Source organism: Aplosporella prunicola (assembly GCF_010093885.1).
Source record: "Aplosporella prunicola CBS 121167 unplaced genomic scaffold K452scaffold_6, whole genome shotgun sequence".
NCBI classification, from domain to species: Eukaryota; Fungi; Ascomycota; class Dothideomycetes; order Botryosphaeriales; family Aplosporellaceae; genus Aplosporella; species Aplosporella prunicola.
Genome location: NW_022983534.1, coordinates 880307 through 908049, shown reverse-complemented (window position 1 = coordinate 908049; position 27743 = coordinate 880307). Strand labels below are relative to the sequence as shown.

At 56.2% G+C, this 27743-nt stretch overlaps 14 protein-coding genes across 14 annotated transcripts; 7 read left to right on the top strand and 7 right to left on the bottom strand.

Moving 5' to 3' along the window:
• Positions 1-225: 225 nt before the first annotated feature.
• On the bottom strand, positions 226-855 carry K452DRAFT_146154 (uncharacterized protein). The gene has a single exon (XM_033535486.1). It carries the CDS (start codon positions 619-621, stop codon positions 292-294), a length of 330 nt encoding a protein of 109 aa, XP_033400444.1. The 5' UTR covers positions 622-855; the 3' UTR covers positions 226-291.
• Positions 856-895: 40 nt separating this feature from the next.
• On the top strand, positions 896-1814 carry K452DRAFT_146138 (uncharacterized protein). The gene has a single exon (XM_033535485.1). It carries the CDS (start codon positions 1163-1165, stop codon positions 1631-1633), a length of 471 nt encoding a protein of 156 aa, XP_033400443.1. The 5' UTR covers positions 896-1162; the 3' UTR covers positions 1634-1814.
• Positions 1815-2557: 743 nt separating this feature from the next.
• Positions 2558-2936, bottom strand: K452DRAFT_285051 (uncharacterized protein). Its single transcript, XM_033540048.1, has one exon. It carries the CDS (start codon positions 2927-2929, stop codon positions 2600-2602), a length of 330 nt encoding a protein of 109 aa, XP_033400442.1. The 5' UTR covers positions 2930-2936; the 3' UTR covers positions 2558-2599.
• Positions 2937-3756: 820 nt separating this feature from the next.
• Positions 3757-4495, top strand: K452DRAFT_146119 (uncharacterized protein). The gene is made up of 2 exons (XM_033535484.1): positions 3757-4140; positions 4245-4495. The coding sequence occupies exons 1-2, from the start codon at positions 3966-3968 to the stop codon at positions 4385-4387; spliced, it is 318 nt and encodes a 105-aa protein (XP_033400441.1). The 5' UTR covers positions 3757-3965; the 3' UTR covers positions 4388-4495.
• Positions 4496-5271: 776 nt separating this feature from the next.
• On the bottom strand, positions 5272-7555 carry K452DRAFT_222499 (uncharacterized protein; the record flags this gene model as incomplete). The annotated part of the gene is made up of 4 exons (XM_033536562.1): positions 5272-7019; positions 7084-7185; positions 7251-7279; positions 7335-7555. The coding sequence occupies 4 exons, from the start codon at positions 7553-7555 to the stop codon at positions 5272-5274; spliced, it is 2100 nt and encodes a 699-aa protein (XP_033400440.1).
• A 495-nt stretch (positions 7556-8050) lies between these two features.
• Positions 8051-9062, top strand: K452DRAFT_316663 (uncharacterized protein; the record flags this gene model as incomplete). The annotated part of the gene is made up of 3 exons (XM_033543990.1): positions 8051-8299; positions 8370-8819; positions 8893-9062. Exons 1-3 carry the CDS (start codon positions 8248-8250, stop codon positions 9060-9062), a joined length of 672 nt encoding a protein of 223 aa, XP_033400439.1. The 5' UTR covers positions 8051-8247.
• Positions 9063-9858: 796 nt separating this feature from the next.
• On the top strand, positions 9859-10373 carry K452DRAFT_146055 (uncharacterized protein). Its single transcript, XM_033535483.1, has one exon. It carries the CDS (start codon positions 10005-10007, stop codon positions 10335-10337), a length of 333 nt encoding a protein of 110 aa, XP_033400438.1. The 5' UTR covers positions 9859-10004; the 3' UTR covers positions 10338-10373.
• Positions 10273-11092, top strand: K452DRAFT_285048 (uncharacterized protein). The gene has a single exon (XM_033540047.1). The coding sequence runs from the start codon at positions 10371-10373 to the stop codon at positions 10623-10625; it is 255 nt and encodes an 84-aa protein (XP_033400437.1). The 5' UTR covers positions 10273-10370; the 3' UTR covers positions 10626-11092.
• A 481-nt stretch (positions 11093-11573) lies between these two features.
• K452DRAFT_145854 (uncharacterized protein) lies at positions 11574-11988 on the bottom strand. The gene has a single exon (XM_033535481.1). It carries the CDS (start codon positions 11891-11893, stop codon positions 11654-11656), a length of 240 nt encoding a protein of 79 aa, XP_033400436.1. The 5' UTR covers positions 11894-11988; the 3' UTR covers positions 11574-11653.
• Positions 11989-12084: 96 nt separating this feature from the next.
• Positions 12085-13476, bottom strand: K452DRAFT_306502 (glycoside hydrolase family 17 protein; the record flags this gene model as incomplete). The annotated part of the gene is made up of 2 exons (XM_033542986.1): positions 12085-13355; positions 13410-13476. 2 exons carry the CDS (start codon positions 13474-13476, stop codon positions 12085-12087), a joined length of 1338 nt encoding a protein of 445 aa, XP_033400435.1.
• A 1785-nt stretch (positions 13477-15261) lies between these two features.
• On the top strand, positions 15262-19203 carry K452DRAFT_145900 (uncharacterized protein). The gene is made up of 6 exons (XM_033535482.1): positions 15262-16024; positions 16076-16409; positions 16462-17136; positions 17188-17333; positions 17384-17586; positions 17635-19203. Exons 1-6 carry the CDS (start codon positions 15465-15467, stop codon positions 19029-19031), a joined length of 3315 nt encoding a protein of 1104 aa, XP_033400434.1. The 5' UTR covers positions 15262-15464; the 3' UTR covers positions 19032-19203.
• An 886-nt stretch (positions 19204-20089) lies between these two features.
• Positions 20090-20816, bottom strand: K452DRAFT_222779 (uncharacterized protein; the record flags this gene model as incomplete). The annotated part of the gene is made up of 2 exons (XM_033536573.1): positions 20090-20222; positions 20278-20816. 2 exons carry the CDS (start codon positions 20814-20816, stop codon positions 20090-20092), a joined length of 672 nt encoding a protein of 223 aa, XP_033400433.1.
• A 409-nt stretch (positions 20817-21225) lies between these two features.
• K452DRAFT_306499 (uncharacterized protein) lies at positions 21226-22315 on the top strand (the record flags this gene model as incomplete). The annotated part of the gene is made up of 2 exons (XM_033542985.1): positions 21226-21480; positions 21539-22315. 2 exons carry the CDS (start codon positions 21226-21228, stop codon positions 22313-22315), a joined length of 1032 nt encoding a protein of 343 aa, XP_033400432.1.
• A 1669-nt stretch (positions 22316-23984) lies between these two features.
• On the bottom strand, positions 23985-26882 carry K452DRAFT_306498 (uncharacterized protein; the record flags this gene model as incomplete). Its single annotated transcript, XM_033542984.1, has 4 exons — positions 23985-25449; positions 25500-25837; positions 25912-26399; positions 26456-26882. 4 exons carry the CDS (start codon positions 26880-26882, stop codon positions 23985-23987), a joined length of 2718 nt encoding a protein of 905 aa, XP_033400431.1.
• Between the last annotated feature and the right edge of the window lie 861 nt (positions 26883-27743).

Genomic DNA, 27743 nt, shown 5'->3' with positions numbered 1-27743 from the left:
TCCCGCGCCCCCGAGCGACAGCCAGCCCTACGTGCCCTCACGTCCTGTTACCTGTAACTTTTCGCGCGCGCGGGTGGCTTGCAAGTTGTTTTCCCAGATCCCCGGGTCTGACAGAGCCTCAATCAAGCAATCGACGACCCGTCGGCATGCCGCGTATGTCGTCATGGGCCTGGGCTAGGCCCCGTGCCCTTTCTTCGGCATCATTATCATCATCATCATCATCATAATCGTCGTCGTCGTCGTCGTCGTCGTCGTCGTCGGCGACTTGTCAGCAACGCGATTCTAGGTACCTCATATTTGATTATTGATTAGGCTTTGGCGCAAACTCTGACTCTGCTCGGGGCGCCCACGGAGGAGCCCGTCGATCTCAACCCATTCACATGAGCGGCGGCGGTTCATCAGTGCGAATAAAAAAACAAGCCTTGGGCCCCCACTGTGCACTCGCCTCGCCCGACGCGCCGGCGCTGGATACGGACCGCACGTGGCGGGGGGAGAGCCGGGCCCGACGCCCGTCGTCTCTCCTCCTCCTCTTCGAGCCAGGCGCACGGAGCGCGTCAGGGCAAAAGAAAAAACAAAAAGGGTAGGGCGGCCTTCAGGCCCCAGGCCACCGTGCACGCGCATAATCCTGAGACGCTCCGTCTGGTGCCGTGCAAGTTTAAAACGCAGGCGGGCAGCGGCTGCGGCGTAGGGCGCGCGGACGGGAGAAGGAAGGCTGACTGGCTTCGTGGTGGCAGATAATGTACGGGCGTAAAAAAGGGCGCGCGCGATTTTTTGTGAAGAGGGGAAAAAAAAAGGCAAAATGCGAAAGCTTGCAGGTCTGCATAATTAAGGTACGGCTGGCAGGGCGTTAGCGGCGTTCGCTCCATCATCCATCCATCATCCATCGTGGCGGCCGGCCTGATGCCGTCAGCTAACCCTGACCGGTGAGTTGCGCATGCCGCATGCCGACCGACTGACATGCCGTCGGCCGCCAAGCCTTCTACCGCGGCAGACTTCATGATAGATGGAATTGTTTGATTGCAAATCACGGCATAGGTACGGTGTCTCTGCTCGTACACCGCCGTCCGATCCTTCTTTCACGGACGCATCTCCGGCAGTTGGCAATAATCGCGATCAGAATCCAATATTCAATAACTAACCCCTCTCTTTTGTTCGCTTACCCATGCCTCCCCCTGCTGCCATAACCTGTTCTGCCTATGATGCCAACCGACAGGCCTCCCTGCATTCGTGCGCTGGGGGAGAGGGAAAGATCTCGAGAGCGTGGGGGAGAGAGAAAAGAGAAGAAACACCACACACCATGACGCCGTGCGACCATGTCCATCCGCTACCAAACAAAGACGTCGCCCTACGGCCGGCAGCCTCCGATCAGGGTTGGTCTCGGCAGCCTCCCGATCGACGTTCTTGGCGGGCGATTCGCTGCAAAGGCTGCGAGCATCGGTGCATCGGCGCATCGGTCACCGTTGTTCGCTGTTCGTCGCAATGGAACCTCATCAACATACCCCTGTCCGCTTTTTTCTTTTTTTCTTTTTTATGTTGCTCTTGGCTCTTGGTCTGTTTACCGCTTTTCCATCCCGCACAGCCCGCCCCATCACCGCCTTTCCACGCATCAGGCTGCATCTCCGATGTGCTTTGAGCCATGTGCCGATTCTGCGCCGTAACTGATTCCTGGAGGAGGGAGAGATACATAGATAGAGAGCACCGGGAAGAGAGAACGTCCGGGCCCCGCGTCACGCGCGCGCGCGACGCGATATGACGGGGGCAGCAGATCGGCAGGCCCGCGAACGCTTCAAGTCACACTGACAGCTGCAGCTATTGCGACAGGCTCTGTACTCGTACAGCACCCTGGCGGCCAAGCCGCCCCTGCCAAGCTGGGGAAAAAGAACAGACACGCATCATCTGCTCCTTCACACACACTCTCTCTTTTGCTGTCCCTCCCCCGGACCCCAGAATGGTGCTTACGCAACGGCTGTGCCCTGCCCGTCTGTCCCCCACGGATGAGCACGACTCGGAAGCCTGGCTCACTTACCCGTCAGGGTCGGGCTGTCGGCTGTAAAGTGAGCCGACAGCCCGGACGCCGGCGTCTCGGCAGGGGACGCTTCCGCAACGGGCATGCAGCGAGCGCGACGCAACCAGGCCCTACCAAGCCCCTCGCAGCCTGTAGTTAGTAGGCAGGGCATACGTGTCGTCGCAAGCTGGCTCTCTCTAGGTATCTTTTCATGCCCACGACTCCCCCTGTCATCGGTCGTTCACGCCGCCTCCGATCGGAGCACCGATCTGCCACATGTCATATATTCATATCTGCCATCGTATCTGCTGGTGCGTGCGCGACTGCATACATGCATGCACGCAAGCAAGTAAGCAAGCCTGTCTGCTTCCCTCCCATGGATGCGCAATGCGGCGCGGCGCGGCGTCCCGGTGCGTGGAAACACGGGCAGGCAGGCAGGCAAGAAAAGCAAGCAGGGCGCCGAACCTAAAGGGATTGGTTGGTTGATTGTTGATTGATTGGGGTCTTGATGAAGGGAGTGAGGGAGGGATGAGAGGCAAGAGGGAAAGGATCCTTCCGCTCTGCAGCCTCTTTCCTCTACGATTGGTGGAGAGATTATCCCAGCGCGATCGCCCTTGCGCGATACGGACCACGTATGTACGGGGAGCCCGGGGTTGGGGAAACCGGGAACTGGGATGCCGGGGAGCGCGTCGCGGCCGGAAAAGGGAAGCGCGATGGCCGGATGGGGAAAGAATAGTGCGACGAAAAAAGAAGCAACGACGGGGGTGTCAGAAGGGGTAGTGGTGTGGCGGAGGGGGTGGAGATGCTGATGCTAAGGGCATGGATGGTTTTAAAGCAAGATGCGATGTTGTTTGTTGGGCGTTGCGTAGGGTTGGGATTGGATTGGACGTACTGCACAATGCAGCGCGCTGAGTAAACGGCCATGTACGCCCCATTCCGACACCATATACAGCTAAAGGCGTATTCCCACTCCTTCAAGACTCGGCTGAATAAGCACAGTAAGCCCCCAATCCCCCCCCCCAACTTCCTCTGTCTGTACCACCCGCGCTAGCACAAACCAATCGACCAACCAACTACTCTCCCAAATTGCCTGCTCCCCCTTCCTCTTTCTCTCGTATAGCGTATTGACGGATTATGCGCAGGCAGGAGCGTGGGCACAAAACCCACCGACCTACCTAATGAATTACCTAGGGCCTCGACGGTCCAAACCGCTTTTGCGTGTTCGAGTTCCTCGTACCCTCGTACCCTCGTATCCGCATCCGCATCCGCATCCGCATACGCATACGCATAATCCATCCACAGCTGACACCCACCCACTCACTCAGTCGCTCTTCGGACAGTTCGACTTAATTGTGCCGTTCTGCTATACGTGGCTATGTGATTATGTCATACACGCGGCTCCGAACTTGGCAACGCCAAACCAATGCACAGCTACATACGTACATACCTACCATGGTACGCGCTCCCGCCCTTACATACATCGCCCACCTTACCCGCTCCCGCAGCGCCTGAAACAGGGCGGGCGTAAGCCTCAAACGCAGACCCCGTGGTCCATACAGCTATAGGTCCATAGATCCTGCACCTGGCACTCCACGCCAGACGGGTGGCTAGTTGGGGTACCACAAAACCCACGCTGCATCTACGCGAACACAGCCACACCCACGCCCCAACCTCAGCCCTTCCCACTCCCACTCCCACAACGGCCCGGTCCGCCTCTGTCCCGCAGCCTAGCCTAGCTGCTGACAGCTATAGCTAGCTAGCTGACAGGCAGGCAGGGCAGGCAACCTGCTGACGCCCTAACCTGCCCTACCTCACCCTACCCTGCCTTAGCCGCACCTCACCTAATCCGCTCTAAGCCCAACAAAGCCGGACAACGGACTGTGCTGTTCCTCCGTCGCCGAGCGGGCTTACGTACCTTACATATGCACATGCCTTCTTACATGCCTACATACCTAGTTACATGCCTATTCCGTACGTACATGCCCACGCTAGGGTACAGGGTACGCGCCTTCTGTTCCTCCGCCCTCCGTCTTCCATCTACAGTTCCTCCGACTCCGACGACGTGACGGAACGGAAGCACGGTGTTTGGCGCTTCGGTCTTCGGGCTTTGGCTTTGGATGTATGTAAGGACGGATGTAAGCAAGCACGCAAGCACGCAAGCACGCAAGGCTGGCTAGTTATGCATCATCCATTATCCATCCCGCGTCACCAACACAACTAACCATTCCAAAACCTGCAGTATTGATATTGTGCATAACTCACGCACTTGCTCACCTTAACTCCAACCCCCACCCGCACCCCCACGCACGCTGTGATGTGGTGCATGGTGCGTATTGCGTGCTGCGTGCATACATACGTGTATACTTGTATACATGCGGCTGAAGCAGGCTGAGCGGGCTGAGCTGAGCTGGATTGGATTGCTGAGTAGGCAGGAATGTACGTAGCTGTCTCCTACATCTGTACATGCATGCATCCATCCATCCATCCATCCATACGTAGACATACAACACACATACACACAAACACGCACAGCTGAGTAATCCAACTCAGCCAGTCCAGCCAGTCCAGCTAGCTAGCTTCCCCTTCTCTTCCCTCACCTTATGCGTGCTCGTACATCTCCCACATGCCACTACGCAACGGCACGTCCCGCCCCGCCCTCCAAGAAAAAAAAAAACAAACGCACGCACGAACGGAACGGAAGTCCGTCCCGTCCCCGCCGCAGCGACGCGGAGCGCGGAGGAGCGGAAGCGGAGGCGGAAGCGGAGGTGGAAGCCGTTCCGCTGGTGACGAGGAGCGGAGCGGAAGTCCGCGGGGCGGGGCGGGCGGGCTAGGCCGGAGGATCATAGGGAGATGGGGACGGGTACTGGCAAGGGAGAGGATGGATGGTTGGGATTGTAGGTCGTGTGCTGTGTGTGCTATGTGTGGGGTCAATGTCGAAGTCGGTGTGCATATGTGTGACATAAAATGGAAGACCGTGGACGCGGTTCCTATCCAGGTTCGGCGCCGCGGGGCGAACCATAGGACGACGATGCGGGACGGGACGGGATGGTGCATGTGGTGCGGTGCCGGACGACGAGCCTGTCGTATTCTCGTGCATATGTACATGCATGGTGTTTTTCATTTCTGACGCTGTGGTCATATAAGTACAGTACTCGATCCATCTCGGCCACAACGTATCCTTTCGCTTCACAGCCCAAGAACCGTATGTGCAGACAAGATGATCGATCCCCCACCAGCTCAGAAACAAGCTAACCCCACACCATACCTCACATCATATCCGGGTGAATGATGCTCGAGAAGCGCCTCCGCACCGGCCCCGTCTGCGGACTGACCTGCGGGCTGGCATGATCGCGAAACAGCCCGCCCCCAGCCCCAGTGCCCGTGAAGCCAGTGTGCGCAGCAGCCCAGGCGTCCTCCTCGAGCTCGTCACGCTCCTCAATCGTCTCGAGCACCGCCTGCGGCAACTCCGTCTCGAACACGGCTTGGATGTCGCCATGCACACTGAACCGCGACCAGTTCCAGATGCTGAACTTGCGTGGCCGCATGCCCGGCGCGGCGCCCCGGCGGTGCCGCCGCTTCGTCTTCCACAGGTGGTGCCGCTCGTAAAGACCCACGGCCAGCAGGATGGGGGCATTCGAGATGCGGATCGCGGCCACGTTAATCTTGTGGAACCAGCGCGGCGTGAGGACGAATTTGAGCGGCACGAGAATCATGAGCGCGAGCACGTTCAGGGGTGGTCTGTAGGCGAAGAGGGCGTCGCTCTTGACGCCCTCAAAGGTGAGCACTGCGCGCCGGAACTGGACCTCGGCCGTCGCGTCGGCGGCGATCTTGGAGAAGGTGTCACTGAGAATAGCAACCAGGATGGTGAGAAAGAGCGTATTTCCGAAGAAGGCAAAGAGCACCATCAACGTGGGGCCGAGATAACGGTGGAAAGTCGGCGCCTCCTGAATGCCCGTCGCGTCGAGACCGAACCATACCCACAGCATCCACTTCGATATGGTGATGGGGTTTGAGTTGTCCGGACCATCGGCGCGTCCAAAGGCAAGCCATCGAAGGGACAGTAGGAATCCTGCAAAACACCAGACAGCGATGAGTGTCAGATACATGAATTGGCCCATCATGGCACGTAACGAGATGAACAGCATGTTTTCCGGCAGAAGATTGAAAGCCAGGCGTGGCAGCAACACTGGGCCTGCCGTGGATAAGACATCGAAAGCTTGTCTTCCCAGCTCCAATTCACCCGTTCTCCAACCGTGAAGACGGAGCGACAGGTAACCCACGTATATAACAACAAAGGTAATGTCCAGGAACGACCAGAGGTTTTGCGTGTACACCTTCCATCCATGTTCCAGGATCGTGGCAACTTCATCGATACACCAACCCAATGCGTAGATGGCGAATGTCAACTCGCATCCTGTCCACTGGGTGTGGTCCCTCGCGGTCATGGTGATTGCATATAAGACAATCAGGATGATGAACTGGACAATGTCGATGATGTTCCGTGTCCGAGGCACGATGAGCCGGTAATGGTTGAACATGGGCCCCTGCCGTGGGTCGTAAAGGCTCACCGGCTTGTGCTTGTAGTGGTCTGGGATGATGTCCAGGAAGGCAATGGGAGTATACACGACGCGGCCACGGTACACGGCATCGACGACCTTTTGACACGCGGAGCTGCTCATGAAGTGTTTGCTCTCCGAGATGATGGCGATTTCCAGCGCGGTGAACTTGCCTTCATAACCGCCACGCTTCTGCAAATCGGCCCAGTCGAAGGTCTGGCGGTGCTCCCGCAAGACCTCTTCAGGTGCATTTTGGAACGGCTCGAAACCAGCGACTAGGACGTTGGAAAGGAAGAGCAGACCGGGACGCCCGAGGTTTTCTTCATCGAAGCGTCTCAAGATCTTGCTCGCAACAATTTCGCAAAGAAGAGCACGGGTGGTGTTGACGGTCTGATGGTGGTGTGCCTGGTAGACTTGTTCATGCAAGAATTGCACACGATTCACGAGCAGACAGTAGACTGGACGGATTCGGTCTCAGCATCTCGGAAAGCCGCGAGGCGGTGGGGAAATGGCACAGCCTACCTATAGAGCAATCCTTGGGATCGTATAGACGCTCGACGAGGGGCCTGACGATCAGGGCGTTCATGCGCGGATCGCGCAGCTGGGCCAGGGTGTAGGGGTCATCTGAGGGGGCGTTAGCGTAGGGCGTGCGGGAAGCAGCAGTAGCATGAGCAAGCATGGCGACACACCTATGCTGGCGAGTATCAAGCGACGGATGCTGTTGCGGATCAGCGGGCGGGCAGACGAAGCATTGACGGGTTTGGGTGGCTTACCGCTGGATGGTGGTGTAAACGGGCAGATCCTTGTGCGGGTCCGAGGCGAAAATCTCCTCGTGGTTGACGGTGGTGGTGGTGGTGGTGTTGGCGGTGGTGTTGGCGGTCGGGTCGACGCGTTCGTCGTCATCTCCGAGCAACGTCTCCTGCTCCTCCTGGGCGCGCAGGGCCGCCAGAGCGTTACTCAGGCTGCGGGGGTTGGCCGGGCGGAGGGGCGGCATGACGGGTCAGGCAGGCGCTTCGAGCTTGGCGTGTCAAATAGCGACTGGCATTGGCCCGATGCAGCAGCGCGCAAATGTAGGTAGGATAGGAGAGCGAAGGGGGAAAAAAGCTTTGATGGCTGACGAGTGGGCCAACGGCCACCGCCACCCGTCTGATCGACACGACGGCGCTCGGGTTACGCCCGTACGGCAGACGGGCGTTGAAACGGTTGTCTCTGCAGATGGCGATCGGGGCTGACGTTGTATGGGAAGATGGATGGATGGAACGGTAGACGTCAGGAACAAGAACCCACTTCCTATCAGCCTCATCATCATCATCATCCACCGTTGGGCGGGAAGACGTACGGGAGCTCGTGGACGAGGCGCGGGAAGGAAGCGGCTAAGCCCACAATAGATGTGCAAGCCCGCGCCGTCTCTTCGGGGCCGCTGATCCAAGTGTCGCTCTCCATCTTGTCAGTTGCCATCTGGCCCATCCCTGTGCACTGGGCCCCGGCAGGCCCCCCGATATTGGAGGCGGGCGATCGTTCATTTCCATGCAGCGACGCATTGGACAAAAGAAGTCGACCTGCTGTCTGTTTTGTGTTCCGTCACTCCCTCTTCCCACCTCCACGGCTACGGTCTTTACTTGGTGAAACTTCCACCCGCCAATTGGTTACCGGTAGTGACGTCGTATACCTTACAAGTACAGTAGAATGGAGGACGACAACAGAATCTCCATCACCGTCTGCGGCGACGGTGGCTGCGGTCCGTTCATATCCTGCTGCGCGCCCTGTCCCTGCTTGCGACTGCGAGACTAACGCCGCCCGCCATGCAGGCAAATCCTCGATTACTCTGCGCCTCGTCCGCAGCGCGTGGACAAACGACTACGACCCCACCATCGAAGACTCGTACAGCGTCACGCGCACCGTCGACGGCCAGACCTACTACCTTGCCCTCACCGACACGGCCGGCCAGGAAGAGTACCGCAGCCTGTGGGCCGCCTCGAACCTGCGCAGCGATGCCTTCCTCCTCGTCTACGACATCACCAACACGTCGTCGCTCGAATCCCTCGACTACTTCATGGAAATGATCGACATGGAAACCGACCGACGCTACGACACGGGCGCCGTCCCGCCGGTTAGGATCGTCGCCGGCAACAAGTGCGACCTCAAGGCCGCGCGCCAGATCAAGAGCCAGGACGGCTTGGAGTGGGCGCGGAGCAAGCAATGCGGTTTCATGGAGACGAGCGCGCGCGAGATGGTCAACATTGAGGAGACGTTTGCGCGTAGGTCCCTTCCTTCCCCGCGCGGAACAAAATAAAATAAAAATAAAAAAAACACTGACAAGAAGCCACGCAGTGCTGGTGCAGAGAGTCGTCGAAGCCAGGAAACTGCACGCTTCGGGTGGTGCATCGGCAGCGGGGCAGACGCAACCACTCGGGTCTTCTGAGAAGCTGCCGCACTCGCGCAGCAGCCACGGCGGCTTACGGCGCAAGCGCAATTTCTGGGCCAGGCTCAAGTGCTGGTAGCCACGCGCTGGCGCGCCTGCCTTTTGCTTTTCTCGATTCCTTTTTCTTTATCCTTGTCCTCGCACGCGATTGATGCGGAGCTTTTCATGATATCCCCAGGGAGCGCAGCACTGAGTTGGAGCCGGCACTTCAGCCTGGCGTTTGTACAGATAATGTCTTTGATCATTCGGCCATGTAGACGGCAAAAAGATTGCTATACCCCCTTTCTGTTTCTGCCATTCCATCCATTCACCCATGGAGTATGGACCGGCATCTGCCGCGGGTTCGTCAAACCCCCAAACCCACCTTTCTTTTTTTTTTATCACGTTCTCGCCGCGCTGTTTTCCCCCCCTTCCGTTCTCGCTTTCTTCAATATTTTTCTGCGCTTGCCGCGCGCCCGCGCGTCCGCAGTCCCACCCGGGCAAGCATTCTCACCGGCATTTGCTCCGCACCCGAGGCCGATCACCCAGAATGAACGGGAAAGGGCCTGAACGAGCATGGCAGGAGGGGACAAAAAAAAATCTTTTGCACAACAACCCCACGGCCACGGCCAGGCTTCACCGAATCGCCATCGCAATTTGCCTCACCTACAGCCTACACGTATGTCTGCCGCGGGATCTCGGGCCTGCGGCAGCTGCGCTGGTCGCCGTGTGGGATGGCCACGTAGTGTAGGAGGCACAGCAAGCGCGCAAAGCCAAGGGCAACCTACCATAAGCAGACAGAGCAGCAGCAAGGCAAGCAAGCACGCACGCCGGCAGTAGTAACAGCGGCGCGCATCCCTCTATCACATCGACTCGGCAAGGCAACGATCACGAAAAGGCGCCTCGGCCCCTCTCAGCGCCGCAAGCCAAGGTCGTGCAAGCGCGCCCCAATCCGGCAAGTGCGGCGCACCGAATCGGCAAGCAGGCAAGCAGGCAAGCAGGCAAGCAGGCAAACAGGCAAGCAGGCAGGCAGGCAGTGCTGATGAGCGTGCGTCCTCGCTGCGTAGTGTGTGGGCACTCCTGTGGGCAGTGGGTAGTGGGCGTGCGAGCCAGACCACGCGATGATCGGCGGGCCCCTGCTCAAGACCGTCTCTGCGCGCCCACCGCACGCTGCCCGCCGCGCCCACGCAAATTGCGCCTTATTGCCTGTGGGGGTCCGCGGCGGGCCTGGCTGGAGCCTGGCGGAAAAGGCCCGCCCCGGGCGGGAGGATGGGCTAGAAGCCGTTGCGATGCGTCCGTGAGGGGGGGGACCGAGGGGCTAGGTAGCAGTGCTGCTGCAAGGGTGTGGGGTGCTGGGCCTGGGTCAGTCAGCTAGCTAGCTACTTGCCGAAAGCAGTTACATGTGAAGATGGAAGGAAGCTACCGCCGTACCAACCTCTCTCCTCCCTCATTGCAATTGCCACTCACAGCCCCAGCAAGCGCGCCCAAAAACCCCCCGGGGCCCAATCAGATCACCTCTAATTTCGATCATTTCGATCACCCTACCAAACCACCCACCCAGCACGCGCAACCCCGTCCCTTTGTCCCTCCTCAACCCTCGCCCTCCCGCCTCCCTCACCTCCGCCTCATCCTCTTCATCACCACCACGACTCTCGGCACTTAACAAAGTTGTGGACCGTGGCGTGAGGCCGCAGTGCGCTGAAAGTCTGTGCGGCACGCGATACGAGAAGGGCGCAATATGCGAGTATTGCGGCCGCGCACGCGTGGGCGGGGGTGTTGAATTGCGCAAGCGAGAAAGCCCAGCGGAGACACTGAGCTGTGCGAACGGACAGAGAGCGGGCATGTGGGCTGTGCGAGCCACGAGCCTGCGAGCCAAGAAACTGTGGACTGTGCGAGTGTAGCTACGGTACGAGCCACGAGGGCGTGCGAACGGGCCCGCGAGCCGGGCGTGCGCGCCAGACCTGTTGCCGTTCGCGGTCTGCCTGGCTGTGGGCCAGTGCGTGGCGATGCCGAAGCCGACGCAGTGCGAGGCGATGCGAGGCGAGGGGTGGGGTGGGTGTGTATGTGGTGGGTGCGTGGGTGGGGAGGTGGTGAGAGGGTGAGACCGCGAGGCTCGCTTGGGGGGAGGTGCGAGTGCGTGGGTGGATGAATGGATATGCCGTGCGTGTGTGTGTATGTGGAAGGGGTGGGAGGGAATGGCTTGCAGGGGACGGGATTACTGGCTTCGTGAGTGGCTCATTCGTATTACTGTGATATCACATCTCTATCTCAGCGGCTAGCTTGTGTGGTGGTTGATGTAGAATGTAATCAAAAGTTATATGGATCGAATGGGGTGGTGTCTTGTACTCCTTCCATCTTTGGCTTGTCGTTGGCATTGCTGGATTGCAATATGGAGTGAGTCCCAATGGTAAACTGTTCTGGTACGAAAGAATTCCCTGTGTGTTCCTAGTCTTTTGCACATAGCAAGTAATATGGCGATTGGAATAATATTCTATTAACCGATCGTGGTCGATGAGCGGCTACAATTCGACCTCACATGGAGCTAGGCTCTTTTGTGATAGAATCAGTTGCCAAGGGATCTTCTACCCAGTCAACAACTGGTGCTTGCCGTAAAACACTGAAGCTAGACACCAGTTATGACCTCAATTATACATACATCACCTCCATGTCACACAAAAAAGTCGTCAATACTCATTGCTTTGCATTCGATATACCTATATCGATCGGCATGACCACATGAGCCGTAGAAACCACGCACGCGCAGAAAATCAAATACGCCAGCTCGCCGAACCCAGCCGGCTGAGTATCTATCATGAGAAACCCGGCAGTCCTCACATGACCACCTTGAAATGAAGCCCCACCCTTATTCAGGGAAGAGACTGTTGATCGGATCGATGTGGAAAGAGCCTTGACGCCGGTGCCGAACCCCATGAACCATCATGAAAGTCGTCAACTAATCGACAGAATAAACCGAAGAAACAAAACAAAGCAGGAAAATCAAGCCTGTAATCGAAGATGGCATGAACGAACTTCGATCAGACTGACGGCGTGGCTTTTCGACAGGAAGTGAAGAGACAAGATCGTAGCGGAAGATACCGCGGTGGTTGTAAGTTGGACGGAATCTAGTGGTTGATACCCCAGTAGCCTTCGGCCCCCTTGGTGCCAGCATTGTCCTTCTTCCACCTGTCGTCAAAGGCCGAGAAGAGGACGAGATCCTCGGGGTTGCTCTGGAATGCCTTGCGCAAGCTCTTAATAGCAGCGACGTGGTTCTGCTCGTCCGGAATGGCGGCATCAGTACCGAATTCGGTCAATGCCATAGAGGAGCCGTGCGGCCAGCCCGACTCAGTGATGACGGTACGGCTATTACCGCAGGCCTTGACAAGTCGCTGGTGCTGCATCTCGACAAAGTCACCGGCCCTGTTGCCGCTGGAGTAGTAACCAGACGTGTCGAAGAAGGCATGGCAGTTGGCAGCCGTGTAGTCGGACGCCTTGCAAAGCTCGAGACCGCTGCCATCGGCTGTGTCGATGATTGCGCCGACAGTCTCAACAGTGACGACCGGGCCCTTGTATCCGGCGTCTCTAAGAGTCGAGCGAACACTGTTGATGGCACTCACGACACCACTAACAGTGGCCATGCCGTTGGTGACAGCCTCGTTGCCCACGCTGACGGTATCGATCGTGCCCCAGTTGCCGTTCAAATATTTCTTAGCTGCGGAGACAACCATGCTGGCCTCAGAGGTAGCCGTATCGATGTTGTTAATACCCAAGAAAAGCTTCATTCCCGGGTGTTCCTGCACAGCAGGGATCACAGTGTCTAACTGGTTACAGTCCGTGCCATAGATACGAATAAGGCCGTAATCGGTGAGCTTATCGATGTCGCTGCTGACCTGAGCACTGCTCTTGCAAGTTCCGTCGGCGCTGTAAGGGTTGTAGCTGATACCAAAGCCACCACTGCTGGCAGCGGCCGCATCCGTGTCGGGAGGAGCTGGCTTAGGGGCGGCAGATTCCTGAGGGACGGAAGTCTTAGAGGAGGCTTGCTCCACCACAGAGGATTGCGGCTTGGGAGAAGCTACAGGCTGCGACGTAGGCTTGGCCTTGGTGGTGGAAGCACCAGCATCCGAAGAAGGACCGGGGTTGGCAACAGGGGTGACGTCGGCAGAGGTAGGAACAGCAACAGTGGAAGTATGCTTGACAGCGCTGGAGCTAGGGGTAGGGACAGAAGCGACCGGAACGGTGGTCGTAACGAACTGGGTCGTGGTAGCGGCCGCCTCCTGCACTTGGTTCGTGACAGTCCAGGTCTTGGTGCCTTGAACGTGGACGACAACCGCAGGGGTAGTGACTGTGACGACCTCGACAGCGGTAACCAAAGCACGCTCAGCAAGGTCGTGGGTATCTGTACAACAGTGTCAAATATTTATCCCGCAATTGAAATCAGGTGGTAACTTACGATAAGGGCGCGCAGCGACCATTCCCAGCAGGGAAGCAGCAGCAAGGCTGAAGAATCCGGTCTTCATGGTGTCTGATTTAGCGAAGGGTGTGAATTGAAGGAAGGTTTTTCGACGAGAGAGAGGTCAAGTGAGAGACTATAATTGCCGGCCAGCGGCGTCAGCCTGAAGTGCTAAGTGAAGACAAGTGGGCGCAAGTGAGCGCAAGTGAGCGTTTCTGAATGAGAGTGACGTGGGATACTTGGAGCCAAAGTTAAAGCAAAAGGTCAGGCGAGGGGACGTCGCATGGACGAGGGCTGGTGTTAAGGGCTAGGGTGTGTACGCAGTAGTCTCCATAGAAACTTGACGCGCTGGAATGAGGGTCGGGGTGGCACCGAAATAAAGCATACAACGTGCGCAAGGAATGCGGAGCGTTGAAAGAGGCTCTTTCTTACCTGGACGCGGGGCTTGTCGAGGACAAGAATGGGCCTTTCGACGTCACACAAAAGGGAGGGCGAGCAAAGAGTCCCTTAAAGGAACGCAGTGGTGGGAAACGACGGTGGAGGGAAAGGCTGAAAGAGAAGGACACAGTCCTTGAACGAACGTGGGGCTGGGTTGGGCTGAAACGAAAGTTGGATGAGGTTGGTGGAGCTGAAAGAAAGAAAGTAGGGTGCGGAGTTGGGGGTGGCAGGGTGAGAGGGCGTATTTATTCTGTGTCTTGGCGCGCGACTCCGACGGCCCGGGCCCGGAAGGCGCAAACGCCTGCTGCCAATGCAATTTTGGCCTGCTGTGAAAGAGGTTGAGGATATTGAACGCTCCCCCGGCAACCCCAGTTCCCCGTCTACCTACCACCTACCACTACAGCAACCACCACCACCACCACCGCCGCCATCCATGACGTATTTCTCAGGAGCCTTCTCCGCAGAAACATCTACTCTATCTTTGACGCGACCCGTGTCCACGCCCTGGGCTAAGGCAGTCCATACAAGGTTCTTCAGGACATGTATCACCGAAACGTCTCTCCTGCATACATGTAAGACGACGGCTCTCCCAGTGCCTGGGGATACGCATCTGTCGGTCATCTCAGGCTCTGCCGCTGCCCCTCACCTATCGGAAGGTGTCGTGAGGTCACCACCCATATATGTCGCCCAGAGCCCCGGGTTTCGTCCTGGGGAGTTGCCACTCTCGAGCTGGGCGCACGACAGCTCACGGCGCTCAAAAATCATCGGAACAGAGCGGTTCGGGGGCTGCAGCAGTCAGCCTGAGACGGATGAGATGTTGTGCGATGGTGGTTTGAAGTTCAGCAAGGGACGGCACGTCGGGCTGCGGGGATGATCACGTGTGCGCCCCCACCGGACATGTCGTGGCAGGCACCTGCTGCAATCAACCTCTTTTCCAACGCCAGAGTACTGTAGCAGCGCCCTCCTCCTGCGCCAAAAAATAGATCCATGGGTCCATGTGGACGGCCTGCAGCGGTCCGCCTTCTCGTACGGCTGCATGTCGCAGCATGATGATGTTCAGTTTTCGTGCTGGCGCCCAATTACCATCTCAGCCCCCATAGCTGCAGCTGAAGGCTTGAGGCTGTGCCAGGAATCTCTACAGGCCAGCCATTGTCTCACGGATCTGATGCTTATCAGAGGAAAGCATCTGCCTTATATGGGACGGCTGTAACCAGACCCGAAGAAGATTGTCACATTTTCCTCTTAAGGTGGGTACTCCGACATCCCCTCCTCACCTTCCCACTTTTCCGAGTTTACTGCCTACGTAACCACACCACTCTTGATAATTTACCAGTCTCAACACTATGCACTTTTGAGTTATACGTCTAAAGGGATTAGGGGATGCGTTTAATCGGGATAGTAACACCTGGGCTTCTATCCGAAACCACTCTTAACCCCTAACCACCTATTACCTGGCCTAAACCTTAGTGATAAGGGAGTAGGTCGAAAAAAAAAAAAAAAAAAACCATGTATGACTTCGCAGTATACAAAGGTAAGTTACTCAGAATGTGGTATGTGTGCGCCGGTCGTTTATATAGAAAAGTGGAGGAGGGAGGGGAGGGTTGTCGTTAGAGATTCATGCTGTGCCGCAGCGTCAGGCTGAGCGTGTTTTTCTCACTCTCCCATCCTTCCATTTCTCTCAAACTAGTCCATTACACTATCGTTTCCAAGAGCCACAATCCAACCCGCGCTTGTCCCACCATGTCCGATCCACTGTCAGTGGCAAGCAGCGCCGTTGGTATCGTATCGCTAGGGCTCCAGGTCTGCCAGGGCCTGACCTCCTACTACCAGGCATGGAGAGAATACGACGTGGGCCTGAACCAGGCAGCGACGAGCGCCAAGGAACTCACTGATTCACTCGCTTTACTCCAAACCACGCTACAGAAGCTGTGTTCCGCACCGGATGTCATGTCGCATGCCGAGAAGAGTATTGCGTCCTGCGAAAATGGTATTCGAAACCTCGAAATGCGGCTGCACGAGTGCCGTCGCACGCCGATTCCCACTAGCAGCGCAGAAAAGTTTCAGCAGCTCGCACAAAGATCGTTGTATCCTTTTAGGAAGAAGACTGTCGATGGGTTGAAAGCGGTTGTAGCGGAATTACAAGGCAATGTGACTGCTGCTGTTCAAGTTGTGCAGCTGTACGTACAGGACGTCGACAGGCCGCGTACAGTGATGGCTGACATGTCTAGGGACGTACTTGGTGAGATAAAAGAAGGCACTTCGGATTCCAAAACATCTTCTGCAGCTGCTGCGGCTGATATCAGCCTTGCCCGCGCAACACTTGAAGCATTTCGAGCAGAAAGCACTCCTCGTCTACAGTCGCTCCCAAATATTGAACAAGGTGTCCAGACAATTGGAAGTGGGGTTACAAGCATGAGTGCCTCCCTCGATAGTGTTGCAATGAACACTGTCGAAAGCAAGGCTGAACTCACGCGCATATTGCCGATCATCGAGGCTAGTTCTGCTCGCATTCCAGCGGCTGAGCAGACGCTGGTTGCCAGGTTTGACAAACAAGGACAGCAGGCAAGTGGCCCATGTGATCACCGGATATGCGTCTCTAACATGCATACCACAGAATGCTGAGACGCAGCGCCAGCTTTTGAGGCAAAACGCTGAGACACAGCGTCTACTTATGAGGTTCATAGCAAAGCCCAGTTTGCTCGAAGAGACATGTAATGATGCTGCCTCTCGTGGTTTACTGACAAAAACAGATGTTTTCTCTGATCCTGGTCTACTGAATCAGGCAGCGTATCGTATGCGTCCTCTCCGACGCTGTTCGTGTCGTAGGAAAATACCTATCAAGCCTAATATCCCTAGAGACCACTTCGTCTATCCTTTTTACGAAGAATCTTCGCAACATGAAAAATGCTGTCCTCTTTGGGCTTCTAGTGAGAGGTCAAAAAGACTTGGACTAAGGATTTCACATTACAGAAACATTTTGGCACGTGCTGTGGAGATATCAATCTCCATTACACACGGAGCGGGAGGCCTTTCTATCAGTCCTCTTCTGAGACTTGGTCGTTTCAGGCGACCTGACTCCCCAGCCTTTGAACCTTTTTATTATTATCTCGGTGGTCCTAGTACTGGTTCTGAGCAGAAGAGGCTTATCTGGAACTTTAGGAGGAAAGAATGCCGGCCGGCATCCTTCGGGACAGTCTGGACTGCAAAACTACTGGAAATTCAACGACTCTTTGAGTCTGGGAAAGCGTCCCCGACAGATGTCAACAATGAGGGTTTTAATGTACTCCACGTAAGTATAACAAATCATACTTGGGGTTTCAGTAATAACACACCTTGCTAGGTGGCGTGCATTGCGTTCGCGTCCATGTTTGGATCCGGAGCCTACGATTGTCACTACGATTTTGAAGAGATAATGACAGCCGGCCGTATCTTGCTTCGGTTGATGGAACTTGGGGTACCGGCCAGTGAAGTTTGCGATGACAATATGTAAGTGCAGGTGAACAGGGGATATTAATAAGCTGTCTTACGCTTTGCAGGACACCGTTGTTTTATCTCCTACATGAGCCTATCAGTGGACTCAATTGTTACTCAAGCCCCTTCCCCGAAAACACTGTTACTTTATTGACAGGTGTTGAGACTTTTTTTGAAGAGGCTGAAATCATGTTTGGTGATCACCGGGGCCCTTTTAATCCCGAATGGCTGCTTTTACCTCTGAATTTTAGATCACGAATTGCAGAATGTCAGTATTCAGTTTCTGCCATTACGACTATTTATTCTGACTAGCTAGCTTTCGACTGCGGCAAGCTTAGTATGGCGGTCATTGTACGATCGGAAGAAGCTGTCCGGGCATGTCTTCATGCAAATCCCCGTTCGGTGAATGAACGGTCATCTCGAGGACATACACCGCTTCACATGGCCATCCCCTGGCCACGTGGCGTTGCCCTACTCGTGGAAGCTGGAGCGGACGTTCATGCACTTGATTACTCAAACTACTCAGTGCTCCATTACTCTTTTCGATTAGGCTGTGTGGAAAGCGCCGCTCTTATATTCAGCGCTGGTTGTGAAATGCCACTCGGCCTGAGAAGTATACCCATGGACTTACGAAAATGGTCCCCGGTGATCGCCAAAGCCCTCGTGGGCCGCCGCAACTACCTTTCACATCTCGCAATCAACCATCTTCCACAAGAGTTCATCAAGGAATTCAGCTTGGACGAAAGTCGGCTCCCTGACGCCCATGCTGGGCGTGTTATCGAAACCCTGGAGGCGTATGGAGTCAATATTCCATCGTCCATAAGATCGAGCATGATTTTTCACACTCCAATTTATGCCTACAACGACTGGTTTACTGCCGAGGCTGCGGAACTTCTCTTCAAGGGTGGTTTCGTTGATATAAACTTTCCGGACATTCATGGATTGACGCCCCTTATGAAGATAGACTGGGATCCTCCGGATTTTTTGGGGTACCTTTGCTGGCTTGTTGAAAAGGGTGCAAACATGTACTACACACCAAGCGATGCAAGTCCACCAGCGGCACATTACGTTGCTATAGGCGTGATGGATTATGCCTTACGCTTTACCCGGGAAGATTACCTTGCCGTGGAAGGGCGCTTAAATGTGCCCCTGGGCCATCTTGCTACAGATAGTGGGAGTCGACTTGTGCTCAATGTACTAGCGGAAGATTTTACGGACAAATGTGTCTGTGCATGCTCTTCCCAGGGCTGTACCACCATTACTACGATGTTTAAGCCTCTCAAGCCTCTCGTCAACATTCATCGTAGGCTAATCGATTGTCTGTCTCCTATCCTTGGCCCAAACCACCCGTATTGGACACGGCTCTCACCGGCTATTATCCGTCTTAGCACTTTTCAAAGAATGGAGCTTACGCATACATGCTGTCGTGGGGGTCGTTATGCATATCACGACTGGCATTGTTGCTGCAAATTTAAGCTTCCCGATGCCGCTGAGGTAGCAGAAATCCGCGAAGAGGAAAGTGAGCTTTTAACACAACTGGAAGAGCTTGTCGTTGAGTTCGTGGACAAATACAACGAACTTGGTGTGCCGATAGTCGATTTCCTGGAGGGATATTGGACCGACCGCATGGAAGAGGTCTTGCACCCAATTGACCCACCAGACCCGGAGGTGGTCCAACGGGTCAAAGAAATTGGAGTGATATTAGATCCTTGAGGATTTTTGCCATATTTTCGACATTTTCTCTTTTATACAACTTTTCTCTTATAATTGGCGTAAAGCAAACGGTATTGGGATTGCTATTGTTCAATGCAGCTCTTTTCATCTAATGGCTAAAAGTGTTCGATAATAGCATAACTGGCAGCACGCTCATACAGCGAATTTCACATCGTTCCTAGATTTTTTTATAGCGCGATACCGCTTTTTTCGATACGTGGGTGTAGAGGCATCCATATCACCAATAAATGTCAAATACCAGCTGCACAAAATCCACCCAAGCCCTGACGAGACAAAGTCGATATCAGAAAAGCATCTGCATGTCCCTATAAGACAGCCGTTCATGAATTTCCAAACCACGATTTTGCACGTTCATACTCTTACTAATCTCACAAACACAAACATGCGGCACAGCACAGCCTCAACCCCAAACTCCTTCCCCACCGCCCCCTTCCACTCTTGTATTGCCAACTCCAACTTATCCACGAAAACACATAGCCAAAGACCAGCCAGTCAGCCAGGCAAGACGCAACCCACGCCACGTCCAGCCTCAGTTCCCGAGCTTCGTATACCTCCACGCCACCCAACGCCACCTCCCGGGTGCATATACACGCGTGACCCCACTACTCACGAGATGGGTTACCCAGATCGTACGGTATGACAAGGCCATGGCTAGACGGCCCAGACCTGCAGCCACTATTTTGGCTGCAGAGACTTCTCGTAGGGGTATAAATACGGAGTTATTATTCTGCACATGCGGAGGAGGCGACGGAGGATACGAAGTACAGCATTAATTGCTTATTCCTATGTTTGACGGTCCTGACGGCATGTCCGACATACTTTCATGAAAGCGACCTGCTGGCTCGGGGTTGTGTAGCAGCGCCCCAGAAGCCATCATTACCACAAACTCAACGGGGCAATCTCCGTGGCAGAAGGTAACCATACAAGGAAGCCAACGACTCGCCCGACGACTCCAACAATAACAACATGCTTACTATTATTTAGATTCGACCCGTGTGTTCGATGTCACGGCTCAATCTCTCTCCCTCTCTCACACTTCAATACTGTGGGGCATCCGTCAGTGGCACGTATTGGACGCCGATGTCCTTCGTGTACTTCATTTTGCCCTCCTCATCCTTGTCAACGATCCAGATATGTTGCATGTATCCCTTCTCGACGGGTATGAACATCCTGCACTCGCCACCGTCAGCCATCTCGCACAACCACGCAGTCACGGCAGCCTTACCTTCCCGGCGCCTTAAGCTGTTGCTCTAGCTTCTCTTGATGGTCCGCGGCGGCCGCACCCACATGGATCGCATCATAGGGTCCTTCATCGGGACACCCTTTACGACCATCTGCCTTGACGAACTTGACAGCGCCAGACTCAAGCATCTCCCTGCCTTCCGGGCTCTTGGCCATGTTCTCGCGTGCTAGGTCCACTAGTGGTTGGATATGATCGACACCGATGACGACTCCGTCAGGCTTCACCAGCTCTGCCAGCACATGCGTGAGATAGCCGCTCCCGCTGCCAATGTCCAGCACCTTGGCGCCGGGCGTCAGGTACCCCAACAACGACTCACAAGCCGAGGCGTGCATATGTGGTGCCGATATGGTGGCTTTATGGCCGATGGACTGTGGACGGTCCTCGTATGGGCCCGTCGGGGAGTAGTGTCCTCGGTCCACGCTTAGCATGGCTTCCTTCACGCGCCCCGATGTAATCAGGCCTTTGGTGGCGAGGCATTCGACCAGGTCGGTGTTGGACCCGCCAGAGCATTCATAGGCCATAGTGAGGCTGCGTGGGATGCTGCTTCGCGCGAAGCGACGAAGGAGGGCGGGTAGGACCGTGATGGTGGCTAGTGGAAGGAGGAAGCGGAGGAAGAGGCGTTTGATTCTGGAGGGAGCCGTGGCAGGCAGGATAGATAGGTTTGTTAGTAGGTAGGTATCAGACAGTGCTTGCCAGGGTAAGTAGAGAGGAGAAGGGAGTGGTGATGGAATAGGTAATCGAGTAGCTCCTGCACACACGCCAATCCAACGTCACTTGCAGGGCAGCTCCAACCCCACACTCGCCCATGACTCGCGTACATAAGGCGTAGGGCGTAGGGCGTGCGCGAACGGGAACTAGGTAAAACAAACACCGCCAACATCAAACAACATCAACATCAAACAACATCAACATCAAACATCAACTCCAACAATGGACGATGCCCTCTCGCCCGACGCCCTCTTCTCTCCCAGCAAGGCCCGCCAGCAGCGCGCCCAGGCCAATGACTGGCAGCACGTCGAGACCTGGCTGTCGGCCCTATACCCCAACCGCCCGCTGCCCACATTCGAGCGCAACGAGGACACTCTGAAGGCCCTGCTGGCCCTGGCTGCTGCCAATGAGTGCGCTGACGAGGAGGCCGGCTTGATGCGCGCGCTGGGGGAAGAGGCGCAGCGTGAGATGGAACAAGTGAGTCGTCGATAAATAGCAAGACCGAAATTGTCGAGACTGACACAGCTCTGCAAAGGCAGACGCAGCACCCGCTGACAACGACAACGCCCAACTCCTCTCTACCATCGAATCCAGCCTCACGCCCGCCGGTCACGCCTCTCTCACCGCTATGGCTGAACTCACCACCACGCTGCACGCGCCCGACACCTCGCCCACGACGCTCGCGCACGCCCTCATCGCGCAAAACACACACCTCGCCGCCCTGACACAACAACAAGCCGCGCTCCTCACGCTACGCAACCTTCTCGCGCAAGACCTACAATACCTAGAAACCACGCACGAGGAGTTGACGACGTCACCCGCACTCGCTGCGCCCCCGGCCCTCCCTCGCCAAACCGCCGATTTCCAGCGCCAGACCAAGCAGCTCGCGCCCAAGCTGCGCGAATACGAGGAACGGCTCGCCGCGCTGCGTCCTCCCACGGTGCCATCGCCCGCACCGTCGCCCTCACGCGCCACATTCGCACTGTCCGCCTCGCCTACCCGCTCCTCTGCCTTCCTCGATCGGCGTCCCTCGTCCTCGACCACCGCGTCTGCTTCCTCTGCCGCTATTGCAGCGGCAGCAGCTTCAGATGCACTGACGTCCTCCTCGGCAGCGTTGCTGCATCTGCGTGCGGCTGAGGATGAGGCACTCGCGCTGCGGGACGAGGTCGCTCACTTAGAGGGTCAGGTGCAGGCGTATCGCGATTTGCCGCCGCAGCGGGAGGGGGCGAGGAGGCTAGTACGGCAGCGGGAGAAGATGCTGGAGCAGTTGAAGGCGGAGAGAGATGGAAGATTTGAGGCGCTTGTGGAGTAGGAGCGAGTAGGACAAGTGTGATGCATACGGATGTACGGGTGGACAGGGCGCTGAAAATCGCATGGGGATGGAAGGGTCGGCGTAGGTACGTAGGGACACAGGCTAGCGGAGGGATGGATGGGTCCAAGCACCCTTCTCCTCCTGTCTCTACCATCCCGCCCACCTACCCTACAATGCGACCGCGCGCGGCGTACGGTCCGCAGGCCCGCCGGCGCTTGCTCGCTACCTCGCTCGATGCGAGCTGGAGGTGCAACCTACCACCCCACATACACACACGGCCAGCCAGCCAGCCGATCGATCGATCGACCGACCGAGCACCAGCGCTCCGGCTTAGCTCGGCCGCTTGCTACCTACTAGGCGCAACACGACCGACTCCGCACGCACGCACCACTGCACCATATGATATCACACACGACAGCATCAGCAGCAGCCAGATACGCCTCGCTGCTAGCTAGGTAGACAGGCACGCGTGCATACGCGCGCATATGCGCCGGATGGCATAGGATGGCCCCGGCTCGCGCGTAGTGTTGCGACAGAGCGTGTCAGTGCTAGTGCTGGGTGGGTAGGTATTTCTACACTGCACACCGCACAGCACAGAAGCACATAGGGCGAGGCAGGGAACAGGACGGGAGCGAGCGGAAATATGCATGGATCAGCAGGGAGGACGGAAGGAAGGAAGACGAAGACGAACATAACGAATGATGAGACGAATGAACAGACGATATGTAGCAGCAGTCTCGGATGACGCGAAGGTTTAAGGAGAGACAGAGATAGACATCATAGGTAAATAGATGCCCACGCACAGAAAGAAGCAAAGAAAGGGTCCATTACGTTGCTGCAAAAAATCGTTGCTTTGCCTTTGCCTTTGCTTTGCTTTGCTTGGTACTATGTATACTTTACTCTGCTACATTTCGTGAAGCGTACACTGTCCGTCCCGTCCACATATGGCCCTATCCATACCCCCATACCCCCATACCCCCATACCACCCTATCCACCCATCCGCCCATCCATCCACCAGTCCCTTTTTCCCATCCATCTATCCATCCACCCATCCCTCTCTCCACCTCCGAGCAGCCTGGGTATCCACCGTCCATCCAACCAACTTTTTTCCCATCCATCCACCCCTCCCCCAGCATCCCAACCTGTCCTCCCAACCGAAACAACTACCAGATAGATAAACAGATACCTAATAATACTAACAACAACAATCCAACCGAAGAAAACAGAAAAAGGAGGAAAATTGAAAAATCTCCAAAATTCCAAACAGCGAGAAAGCGAAAAAGCGAGAAATCGATCGAGAAACAGGGTACCGTTAAAGCAGTGAAAATCAGTAGTAGTAGTAGTAGTAGTAGTAGTAGTTCTTGTTGATGATGATGATTATGATGATGTTGTTGTTGTTGTTGTGGTTTGTTTGTTAGTGATGATAGCGATGGAAGGTAAGAAAAGTCGTCGCGTCATTCGTACACGTTGAAACAAAGGAAACGTCCCGCCTCCTCCACCACTCTCCCTCCTTTCCGTTCCACTCATCCCTCCTATCTTACACCTCCTTCTCGTCTCCCTGCCCAACCCACTCCCCTGATTTTCTTTTCTTTTTACTTTTTTTTATCTTTTTCTGTTTTCTTGGCTCACTCCCTCCCCCATCGCTCATCCCCTTTCACCAATTCAAACTCACCCCTCCTTCAACACCGGCGGCAAGCCGCTCGTGCCCGGTGTGCGAGGATACTCCCCCGGCACATGCAGCTGGCTGATACTAACATCGGTATCATGCCTCAGCACAGCCGGGAAAATCCCCCCCGTCGGATGCGCGTGCGCATTCGCTTTCGCATCACCACTGACAGCAGCATGCGCGTCAGCATCCGGAAATCCTCTCGTGCCGTTGGCATTAGCAGCGGCCGCGTTGGCAAAGATGGCGGCCGGGCTTTCCGTCGCGCGCGCAGGCGCCACGTAGTCCGGCGCGTCAGCAGTGTTCATCATCATCGAGGGGTTCGACGTGGCGTCAGCGGTGGCGGGCATGTCAGGGTAAGCGAGCGAGGAGTTTTGCTGGCTGGGGATGGCGCTTGAAAAGGCGCCCTGGCGGGCTGGCTCGGTCGCGTTGTCTACGCCAGCCAGCTCCGCCAGCTCGTCTGGCTGCCGTTCGTGCTCGTGCTGCTGGTTATAGTGGCGGTATGCCTCCGCGCCGACTATGCCTGCAGCGGCGCCTCCGGCAGCAGGCGTCATCCAGCTACCGTATCTGCTGTCGTGCCGTTGAAGGTCAGGCTCATGCCTCGTGGCTGGAGGCGGTTGGATGGAAGATACCTGTTCGGAGCCCATTGGGTACGCCTGCTGGTACGCACCGTCCATTTGATGGGCAACGGGATATTGTTGTTGTTGCGCGTCGTTCACCGGCGAGACGGGGGAGTACGACTGTTGGGACACGGGGAATCGCTGTTCGGCGTATTGCGGCTCGGCGTATGGTGGATCGGCGTACTGTTGTTGCGGCGGGTAGTTCGACGGCGCGGCCGTGGCATGCTGCTGTTGCTGCTGTGCAGCTACCGGAGACGATACACTAGCGTGATGGTCTGGTTCGTAGGGGTAATGGTTCCCTTGGAGTCCCCCGGCGGCCGTTGTCAAATCATCAAAATCGGCTTCGGAGCTTCCACTAGATGGCGAAAGTGGAGCTTGTAAGTGATGGTTGACCTGGAGATCCGAAGGAAATCGCCCACCTGGTTGCGGTCGCGGCGCTGGATTCGGGTCTTTTGAAGTCACCGAGTCCGCGGCCGAGTACGGGACCTCATCCGCCTCGTTGTCCTCGAGGCCGTCGCTGCTTACCGAACGTGCACTACCAGCGCTGACGCTGCGCGCGTGGTTTCGGACGAATGCGTTGCGTTCTTCACCGGTCTTTTCGGTGAGAGTTTTGATATCTTCGTACCATGCGAGCATCGTGTCGTAAGATTCGGCGCGGAAGACCCATGTGTGGCCACGGTGCATCGAGCCTGCTTGGCGACCTTTGAGGATGAACTTTTGCGAGGAGGAACCGAGTTGCGAGTGCGTGCCGAGCTTCTGCTCCGGCAGATAGAGTGACATGACGGGGGGTTGCGAGTATATCCGATCGGCTGACTTGAACTCGTGCAGGTGGGTAGGCGACAGCACGTACCTAGCCATATGCGTAAGTAAGAGGGAGCAAAACAGGGGGCGGCATCTTACCAGCCTGGAGTGTAGCTCTTCAGGTACTTGCTCTTGCGTTCCAGCATGCCTGCTCTGATCTCAACTGCTGCGGAGTGGTGCTTGCCCGGGTACTCAATATCTTCAACCCTGCGGAGAGGCGTCCTGGGATTGACAAAATGAGGGTCATTCTGAACAAACTGCGACCACTCAAGATCCTTTGGCATGGAGACGGGACCGGCGCGCAGCCTTTCTACGGCGTTGTAAGCCTCGTCGGCATCACGCTTGAGAATTCCGGCCAGCGCATTGTAGGCCTTTTGGACCTCTCCAACCACGATGGACTCCAGCTCACGTCCTGAGCCTTCCAAATTGAGATACGCCTGGTGGGTGAATGTCAGTGGACAAATCCGCCATCTAACGAAAAAAAAAGTAGAAAGAAAAAACTATTGCTCACCCTGTGAAGATAGTTTTCTTCGTCAATTTGCTTCTCAACCTGACGATCGACGGCCAATCTGACAACAAACGGGTCACCCTTTCCAGAAGCAGCGTGCGGGTCAACTTCGACGGCAGCGAGAGCGTCTCCGAGCTGGGCGATGGCCTTGCGCGTGTTTTCCTTTTCCTTATCGACCGAGTTCTTGAAATCGCCGGAAAGACCCTTTATCTCTTTTATCTTGTTGCCAAGATCATTTCTCAGCCCGCTCAACTGGGCAATGACGTCGTTCTCGATGTCGCGCGCCTTGTTAGCCTCGATGACCGACTGTTTGTGGTAGTCGCGCAAGATCCTGGTGGCGTCGTTCAGGCCGCCGTCGGTCAGAAAGTCCGAGGGAGCGCTCAGGTTGTTGATGACGTTGGAAACCTTCATCAAGGCCTTTGACCTGTGTTCGTAAGAGCTCTGCACCTCCCTAAAATAGGTTATGAGGTCTTTAAGGAGCTTGCGCCAAGCTGTGCACCGTGTCAGTGTAAGATCGTCGGTGGTTGATCGCAAGAGGGGCACCCACCCTGGAACCTGTTTGCCAAGATGTCCGTGGGCGTTCCTTGTGTGGGGACGGGTGTATGGAAGACGCTGTTGAAGTTGTTCGGGCTGTGCAGGTCGCCCTCGTGCTGCACAGCGACGCCCTTGATGCTCCCGGCGGCCATGCTTCGTCGACTGCCGCTGCGCTTCAGACTCGACTTGCGGTTCAGCGAGTTCTTCTTTTTCAGGGTGCCGCTGCGCGAGACGCCGCCCTGGTTCAGCGTGTGCGAGGAGGCGCGCGAAGTCGAGCGGTTGGGGAGGTCGCCGTCGCCGACCGGGTCGTCAAACTCCTCGTTGAAACGGCCGGGGTGCTGGGGATCGCTGGCGTGAGCGGGGGCGGGCGCAAAGTCAGCAGCCCCGTAACCGCGAGCCAAGTGGTCTGCGGACGGCGCGGGCACGGGGTTGTAAGCCATTGCTACTGGCGCAGCAAAGCGGCGGGGTAGAGGAGCGGAGTACGGGGTGGAGGCGAGCAGGCGCAGGGAGTCGTCCGGGTGAGGTGGTCGTCACGGATGGAGGCGCAGCAGCAGGCAGAGGTAAGAGAGAGAGCGCGACCGGACGACTCGGGAAGCGGAACCAGTTAAGGGAGAAAGAGTCGAGAGGCGAGGCGCAGCAAGGGGAGACGGGCACCGGTAATTGTAATTAACTATTGCTTTGGGCTGGCAGGGTATGCTGATCTGCCGTCTGTGCTGCAATTACTCGTAGCGTGATGTCACTCCCGGCGCCTCTCCACATCCGGCGCGCTGGGAGGATCGTCGCCCAGTGATGGAGCGAGACGCGGCAACGATCCGCCACTGGCGTCCATCATGCCGCGGTTCGCCTGCTGCCAGATGACCGCATCTCTCCTCCGCCATGCCCTGTCCATGCGTGCCGACCAGCCGGGTGTTGATTTTCTCTCGACCTGCTGTGCCAAGGCATGTTGTCCCGTGACGACATGCATGACAGCAAGTGAGCAGGTAGGTAAGACAGTGTGATGCTTGGTTTTCGTCGACGACGACTACGGCTGGACTATCTACTCTTTATACCTTCTCCACATCTTTTGAACAAATTTTTGTATCTAGTCTTGTGCGCCGGCTGCCGGCCCGCCGGTTCAATCCGATGCATAATAGCAGAGCCTTAAGACCCTGAAAACCACCCTCCCATCGCTTGCCCATTCTGGGGTGAACACAAACACGGCCCGCCGGTCCATTTACCTGAACACAGAATGAAGGCAGGCAGCCGGCAAAAAGGCAGCATCGTCGGAACGTGAACGGGCTTTGCACCTCCGTCGCAGCATG